The sequence below is a fragment of the Nanorana parkeri genome, unplaced genomic scaffold (assembly GCF_000935625.1).
Source record: "Nanorana parkeri isolate BGI_ZX_2015 unplaced genomic scaffold, ASM93562v1 scaffold567, whole genome shotgun sequence".
In the NCBI taxonomy this organism is placed as follows: Eukaryota; Metazoa; Chordata; class Amphibia; order Anura; family Dicroglossidae; genus Nanorana; species Nanorana parkeri.
The window spans coordinates 722308-731403 of NW_017306835.1; the positions used below are offsets into that span (position 1 = coordinate 722308).

General features: G+C 42.1%; 1 protein-coding gene across 1 annotated transcript in view; it reads left to right on the top strand.

The window, feature by feature from the left end:
- LAMP1 (lysosomal associated membrane protein 1) overlaps positions 1-5306 on the top strand; it is a 15916-nt gene extending 10610 nt beyond the window's left edge. The window contains exon 10 of the mRNA XM_018562242.1: positions 4926-5306. Coding sequence (XP_018417744.1) covers positions 4926-5065 — 140 coding nt within the window. The 3' untranslated portion in view covers positions 5066-5306. The remainder of the gene's footprint in view (positions 1-4925) is intronic.
- The last annotated feature ends 3790 nt before the right edge of the window (positions 5307-9096 follow it).

The window sequence follows — 9096 nt, forward strand, 5'->3', positions numbered from 1 at the left end:
TTTTTTTTTTTAAATTTCGGTAATTTTTCCTCCAATATAGTAAAAAATAAAACCCCCAGTGGTGAATAAATACCACCAAAAGAAAGCTCTATCTGTCCCCAAAAAAGGGTATAAAATTAATTTCAGTACAGCGCTGCATGACGGAATAAATGTCAGTTAAAGTACCGCAGCGCTGAATACTGAAAAATGGCCTGGATGGGAAGGGGGTTTAACACCGCGGATGTCAACTGGTTAATTTAAAATCTTAATGTTTTGATTGCACTGGTATATCCCTGGAATGAAACTATTCCAGTAAGGCCCCGTTCACACTGAGCGATTTTATCACGGATATCGCGGCTATTTACCAATATCGCTCTCCAATGCTTGGCAATGGGGCAAAGGGTCCTGCTGTCGCGGGTCGTGTGTCGCTACAGCAGAACCCTTTTTGGAGCGGCTTTTGCCGCAATTCAATGTTTTTCAATGCAAGCATTTGCGCGATATCGCGCAAATTGCGTGACAAACGCGCGATTTGCAAATCGACAAGTGTGAATGGGGCCTTAAGTAAAGCAAGGCTGTAAGATCAAGAAAATCTGCATCATGTGGTCAGTCACTTGGTGTGTGTGATTTGAGCTGTAACTATGTCACGTTTACACCATTCTGAACACAACTGCAAATATTCCAACATTTAATCTGAAAAGAATTGCCCCCAATGCCGGTTATTTAAAGTGAACCAGTTGCATGCCTAATGCAGTAGCTTTCACCATAATACGTGCTCAATGCTTGGTGCACTCCTATCACAACTTTAATACACGTCTGCTAGAAGTTGCCATTTGTCTAACTTGCTGGTTCCAAGGCTGTCGCCTCATTTTGAACAGGTGCTTAGCTGCTCTGGCGTTAGCTTGTGAGTTGGACCGTGACAGCCTCCATCAGAAAGGTGCTTGACTTGATGACAGGTGGGGCTTATGTGCCTTTTACTTTAGAGGTCATTTTGATTATAAATGTACATGTGCTAGGGGCATCCAAGTGCTGTATTCACTTAACTGACTCCATAGTGACCTATGACAAGTGCATCCAAACGCAATTCAAAAGCTGTGCTAGTGTGCGAGATCCCAAATGCTCCTTTCACCCATATATTGTCTATAAAACATAGCTGAGCACTGCCACTCAGTGGCTGTATTTTAGAACTGTAGTTACATTCTCTTCCAAGGGAAGGGAAACCTAAAGTGAGGTAGTCATGCCAATTTCCCATTTTGAAAGTGCTAGTTGCATGGCGGTCATGTTGCTTCAAATGCTCTGCTACTGTTAGTTACTAACTCATGACAAGCATTAGAATTAGGACTTCTGCCTTCACTTGCTGCATTCTAGTTCCATGTCAATGACTCAGAAAATATTGATCTAATACAACAGAAGAACCAGCGCTACTGAGTGTGCAGACAGTAAATGTAAAAATTTGTAAATTGTAAACAAATCATCCCTTAGGCTGAGTTCACACCTAGGCGTATCGAATATGCGCGTTTGTCGCGCGTTGCGTGTCTTTACCGCGATTCACGGTAAAAAAAACGGGAGACAAACGCGCGTTTCTGAGGGCTACCTGGCTGTATCCCAATGGATACGTGCTGCAAATACGCCCCAAAGAAGCTCCTGTACTTCTTTGGACGTAGGGCGTTTTGTAGCGCGTTCATACGGCCTGTAATACGCCCGGGTGTGAACCATACCCATAGGAAATAATGGGATTTCGGTGTTTGAGCGTTTTGCAGAGCGTAGGAACGCGCTACAAAATGCCCAGGTGTGAACCGGGCCTTAGCCCAAAAAAATCATACCCTGCACTACTAAATCAAAACATATTAAATAAAAAAGCTACTTTATTGTACGATGCAGATAATGGTAAAAGCACAGGAATCTGCCCAATAAACAGAAACTTTTTTTTGCATGCTGGATGGCGAGTATGCTGGGAAACTTTTTGCTGTTCTTTCACTAATCGGTCACGTTTGCCGATATGAAGAGACACCACCTTCCTTCTTACTTGCAGGTTTAATTCTGATAGAGGATTGTTAAGAGATGGGATAAGACATGATATATTAATTCAAGCTAGATTATATATTTTTGCTATTGATGTTGCCCATCTCTAAATCTGAAATTACATTTTGATGACACTCAAACTGTGACGCGGGTCATTCCAGCTCACGTGTTCCCCAGCTGGTTAATTTGAAAGTACCGCAGTCTGATGAAGTGGTCTTTTGGACCTGTTTGCAAGTGTTTTAACACTTTTGTATGCGCTATAGCTCTAGATGGAGACTCATAGGTTTAGTGTTAGGACCGCACTATATAGAGTCTCCATCTTGGAGCACATGTAGCAAAAGAGGGCCTGTGCCTTTTAAAGGGAGTGTGGCTGCCTCCTGGCAAACCTGCACCCAATTGTATCTTTTGCTACATGTGATTCAAGATGGAGACTCTCCTAGGTTAGAGTTAGGACCGCACTATACACAGGTGCTCTGGCGAGGCGGTGCATCATTCACATTTTCTGCAGAAGACGTGTATCTAAACCTGTTTTTAACCTTAGTGGTAGACAAGTTTTTTTTCTTGCATGCTGGCTGGTGAGTGTGCTGGGAAACTTTTTGCTGTTTGTACTGTATTAGGCCCTTCCATGTGCCCTTTGCTGTAAAGCTGGTGATGAGTTGATGAGTGTGTCTGCCATTTATTTTGCTTGACAGATTAGTGAAAGATGTCTCCATAGCAGGATCCATGTCTCTAGTTTTTCAGCATATTTCTGTTCTTTTACCACCTAATTTTCTGTATTGTTTAATAAAGTCACTCTATCTTTTAATAACTTTTTTGATTTAGCGATATATTTCATGGCTCAGTTTTAGGATTTCAGAAAATATTGATGTCGTTTTTAATGGTCAGGCAACTAGCATTTTTAGAAGGTCAACTTACACACAGTGGTGTGAATGTAGCCTTAGTCCTGACGGCTTCTGATTTTAGTATTGGCCCTCATTCACACGACTAACAGCCGGCCCGTACAGATCCGTATCGGGCTGCTCCCGGGAAGGACAGGTGCTGCGTGTGATTTTGTACATGGCAGCCTGTTCTCTATGGGAGTACACGACCGTACGCTCACACGAGCTGCACTTCCTTGCGGGTGGCTGTACTCTTACGCAGACGGGTATGGATCTTGTCTGCGTCCGAGTAAGGAGACCCACACGGATGTGCAGTTTGGGTGAGCGTACGGTCGTGTACTTCCATAGAGAAGAACAGGCTGCCATGTACAAATCACACGCAGCACCTGTCCTTCCCGGGAGCAGCCCGATACGGCTGTGCACGCAGCACTGAACTCTCCGGGCACTTGTGCACCACTCATTAATTATGTTATGCATTCTTTAAAAAAAATATTGAATCCTATCCATGTATTTTTCGATGCATGTAAGAACTAGAATTTTTTGTCTTGATATCGGACTCCAGTATTCCCCCTTTTTACAGCAGTATTTAACCTTGGAGAGGGAGGACCAGCATCAGGGGCCAGTTACACATGTTGACAGGAGCGAGCAGAGAGAGGTCTATCATTGTGTTGCTTCTCCTTTGTCCAGTCAGCATGTGTGCCCAGGTTGTGCTTTAGCTGCAGTGGAAGTCTTAGACCTGGCTGTGATGTCTGACAATGGTGGCTGGATCAAAAGACTTGCTGTATAGAATTACAAACTCTTTATTCGGTAAAGGAGCTTCCTTTAAATATTTTAATTGCAACTGTGTATTTAGCAGTTTGCTCAGTCATAAACTTGAAGACTCTATTCTGTAGTCATGTGAAAAAGTAAGTACACCATGGACGTTTTCAGCATATGTGAACAGGCAGGCATTAGATCTTTATTCATACAGTGCCTACAGATTGAGGTGATGAACTTGAATGAGAACACAGGGAAAATGTATCTTTTTCAATTTAACGAAAATATCAATAGATGTAATGGTGCACTGTGGAAATAAAGTAAATACAGCCTTGGCATTAAACGCAGGTATTACCCCCTGTACCTGTAGGGACTTGCTGTAGGCATTTTGTATAACAGCCCACTGATCTTTTTGACATGGACCTTCCAAGCAAAATTCCTTTAGTTTAGGTTAGTAGGTATCCTTGCATGAACTGCTTGTTTGAATTCCATTGAAATTTTGGAGCGGGTTTTAATCTGGGTTTTGTCTAGGGTCGTTCAGCAAATCCACCAAGGAACGGGTCACAAAGAAGAAGCAGGGATTATAGTCAATGGATCATTTATCGTGTTGAAAGACTTCTTTTCCAGTGTAACTTCAACTTTTGGACAGATGGCTTTACATTCTTATCAAATACATTTTTTGATAGGATAACTGGATGAGTGCAGGCTGCTAAGGCCCTAAACCCACAAAGCTAACCCACACCATAACCTTTTCACAGTTAAATGCATGCCACTTCCAGATTATTGTCCTTACAGTGGAATGATTGATTTTAAATCCCTTGCTGGACTTGTAGGCATCAATTTTTTTCTTTCTGAGGCCCTTGGAGATCTCTATTGATCTTGACATGACACCACAAATGTCTGGAAACACCAGCCCCTAGATGTCTGAAGTTTAAATAAGACTGGTCCCACCTTCTTACTCCCTAAGGAGGTTCTATTCATTGGTTTAGGATTTCTTTTTTCATATGACAAAACTAAATTAACAAAATGATGCAGTCCGTGAAAATGAATACACAATTAATTGCAATGTGCCATTTTTGTTTGGGTATATCCCCTTTTTTATCTTGGTGGTGCTGTTTAGACTGAAAGATCTTGTGTTTTGCCTGTTCAAATACGGTGAAAAGTCAACAAATGCCATGGGATGTAGTTGCGTATTCACATGACTGCATATTCTAGGTTCTATTTAGTACTAATGAGCTGTTATGTGCATTTAGGTTACAGTAGTTACATTATTTTCTTCTCATTGTCTTACAGCTGTGGAATGCGCAGCAGATCAGAATGGCATGTTGGTGCCCATCGTGGTTGGTGCTGCCCTTGCTGGACTCGTCTTGATTGTGCTGATTGCATATCTCATTGGAAGAAAGAGAAGTCACGCTGGATATCAAACCATATAATTGAAGTATTTTCCATTTGATGTAAATTTTTACCACTAGCTCTATACGGAATTGCAATGAGCCAACATTCTTAATTAGGGTTTCATTTGTTCAAGCAAGATTTCATGCAAACCGCTTCATAAGATATTTTGGTGTTTTTAATGTGAACTGCCATCAGAAAGCATATATTTACTATGCACAACAGATCTGGTCATGAAATAGACAGAGGGGGAGGGGGGAGGGAGGATTTCTTAATGAAGTAGGAACATCTTTAAGTGCTTTAAAATGATAATAAAGGTATTTTCACTTGCGAACGCACTAGAATACGTAGGGTTCAGTAACCGTTAACTTAAAAAAAAAAAGGGAATGCTTTCAATACTACGGTTACTAAACATTGCAGGGCGCTCTGCATCAAAATGGAAATGAGCTGCATACAATACTATGGCTACTAAATATTGCAGGGCGCTCTGCATCAAAATGCAAACGAGTTGCATACATCTAGAGTAACAGGTTGTGGTGTTTTCTTTGGGTTTCAGTGATCCTACCTTTCTCATACACAGCTAGAAACCAGAGTCAATCATGTGCTCATGCAGGGCATTAACAATGCACTATTTTAATGATCCTAAGTCTTGTTTGCTGTTCTGGATGCTCTGCTTTTTCAGAGCTGTTAATTTTCTAAAAACTTTAAACTGGGTGTGTTGTTTTTTTCCCCCCCTGAAACATTGTCTTTTTAGTTTTGAATTTAAAAGATGGAACGGTATTTTTCTGCACATGTGTACGGTATAGATATGTATATGCGGATTGCCTAGCTTGATGCTTGGTTGGGGTTGTACACTGCAAGAAATGTTTGCATTGCCTTAACAATGCTAATAAAAATGTTTTTTTTTTTTCTTTAATCGTTCTTCTTTCTTTAGCAATAGTTTGTATACATACTTGCACATATTAGGCCTTTTATGTCTTAATAATAATAACAGATGGTGTATAGAAACCTTCTCTACAGTCAGCAATCACTAGGTGTGGTTAATCGGAAGGATTTGTGCTGGGAGAGAGTGGTACGTGCATGTTCTGTTTAAGTGCTGCCTAATGCAATTGAACATACCTCCTGAGAACCTAGTCTGTGTGGACAGTATGGCAACTTGCTTAAGTGGCAGAATCCACAGACATTGTCATCTCACCAAGAAGACTCTGCGTAAAATCCATTGTAGTTTATTCCAGACTTTTCTTGGCATCATGGGACTATAAGGCTTTTAACTCTTCAATCCATGAGGGTGACTATGAAAGTAAGAGGAAGCAGGGACTGTTTTACAGGGGACTATACTATGTAACACTAACAAGAAGGGGATAAACAATGGTATGTACCAAGGCACAAAATGCAGCAATAAATGGGGTGCTGTGTCAGCACGGTATGGGAACACTTCCCACTTGTACCATACTTGTATTAGTAACCTACTGTTTTCACATAAACTGGGCCTGATCTGTCAATTGTGCTGCCCATAGAAACCTTACCTGGGCTACTTACCATGGGTACTATGAACAGATGAGACTGGGTTTAAATGGCAGTATTCTAGGTTTCTAATAAAAGTGGAAAACCTCTGGTCCCTTGCCACCTCTTTCAACTGCTGGAAGCTTAGTGCTGCTCATAGTTTTCAGCAGCAGTTTATCGTAGCAAATGTTTTCAGCTTGGCTTTTATTTTCTCACTACTGAACTGTCATGCTTGCTACATTCCTGCAGTTTACAGTAGGGCTGCAACAACTAATCGACATAATCGATTATAATCGATTATTGAAAAAGTTGTCAACTTTTTCAATCGATTAATCGGCTTCTGATTGGTTGGCCCTGTTCGGCTCCACACACGCTGCGCGCCACACCTCCTCCCCACCTCACGCTCGCCGCTGCCAGACCTGCCCGCATCCACGCTCCGCACCTCTTCCGTGCCTCACAGTACACATTCTGAATGTGCCTGAAGGTTGGTTCGAACCATGCAGTAACCTTTCTCTGGGCCCCATTCAATTATGTTACATCGGTTTACTGATTCTGTGTATGGTCTGGAGTTGCTCTGAGCCAGTACCCAAGTTAGGGTAACCAGAGGGCAATCTGATCATTCAATGAGCAGATCCATGTACTGGTTTTTAAAGCAGAACAATATTTGAGCATTAGCTGGGTACTAATGTACCTCTGCTGTGTACCAACCATGCCTCCTAGTTCATTCTGGAAAACTGTCTGCCACTAAACTTACAGTTGGGGCTGGAACAGCGCGATCACAGCAAGTTACTTGTGCTGCAGTTCCTCCATTCATAAAATGTCTTCAACTAATATAAAGCATTTTGTGATTTTTAGATCAAGGAAAACTGAGGTACATATGCTCCTTTGTCCAATCACAGAATGCCTTATATTCTTTAATACATGTTGTTTTATGAATGAAGGAACTGCAAAACGATAATTTTACTGTGATACAGCCCTGATTGAGTTTCAGTGGCAAATTACTATCAACACTTTAGATCATGTTGAATGAAACTGTCAAGAGATTAACATATCTTACTATTAGGTGCCTAGAAGCTGGTTGAAATTGCCACGTTTAGCCAGCCTTGTATTCAAAAAGCATATAAAATGTGTTTTAGCTAAAGGAATAATTTGTTCACTATTTGCAGGGGCAAAACAGTGTTTAGTTCCACCATATAAGCTTAGTGTAGGAAAACAGTGGAGAAATTACTCCCATAAAGTTCCTCTTTCTGCTGTGTATATCTTAGGTGCATACAATTGACTGGTGGCCATGCTTTAGATGACAGTGCCTGGACCCAGGGGAGTGATTCCCACACCTACAGGTATTTCAGGATCTGTACTGTAGGAGGGGGGGGGGATGCTAAATGTGGACCACCTTGCCTCCAGATTGAACAACAAACTGGACACTTGTCTCCAGGTATAGGTATCAGGGGGAATAAAGACGTGGCTCCAGTACACCCTAATCTACATTCCCTGAAATGTTTTCCTTGGCTTCTTTGCAGGTTTGAAAAGGAGGACATTATGTGGAAACGGCCAGATCATCAGGCTTTTCTTCACCAGGGGCTAATTTACCACCCTACATGACCATAATGACATAGTTGTTGAAGCTCAGGTTTTGTGAGCTAGGGGCATCTGAGTGTGATTTCTATAATGCAAAAAGTTAGAACTTGACAGAGGTAGAGTTTCTATCACAGGAAATAGAAGGCATACTTTACGCTCAATGCTTTTAAAGTGCCACTAAACTCAGGATAAATCTTAAAAGCATTCAAGCACCCTAACCATTAACAAAACTGTAGCTTATTTGTGTATCACTCAGCTGTAGATCCTCAAATCATCTCTGAATTCATGCTGACACTGTCCTTCCTTCTGGAGGGTGACTACTTTTGTTTTCCATGGTCCCTGTGTGTGTTGTAAAGTGGACACCGCTCCAAGCTCGCTCCTGTGATGAACTACAATCTCATGTTTTAGTCCACTAATTTGTACTGAGATTGTAGTCCACCATAGTTTGTGAAATTGTAGTCCACCATAGTTTATTCACAATAGAAAACATTAAATGTTAAATGGAGAAAATGTATAATTTTAAGAAGAAAAAAAGTCATTTTGAAATCAGCAGCAACATGTATCTAAAAAGTTGGAACAGGGCCATGCTTACCACTGGCCTGATATAGGATTTTAACTGCTCAACAGTCCTGGGTTGTCTTTGTCCGATTTTCTGTTTAACTACCTCCCGGCCAGCCGCTGTGTATACACGGCCTGCCGGGAGCTTCTTGGATGTAACTGGGCGTGTATACACGTCCTGTTACATCCGCCCGCTCGGGCGCGCGGCGCGCGCGCGCGGGAAATCCCCGCTATTTGAAAAGAGGCAGCGATGCCCGTTAATATACAAGCGATCCGCCGGCTATAGAGCCGGCGGATCGTTTGTATGAAGCCCCGAGACGTGCGCCCCCCCTCCCAAGCTGGTCCCGGGCTCCGGTGTGAGCCCGGGACCAGCATAGTGCCTCTGTCACAGGGGATCAGCCAAATATTTTCAATTGGTGAAAGGTCATGACTG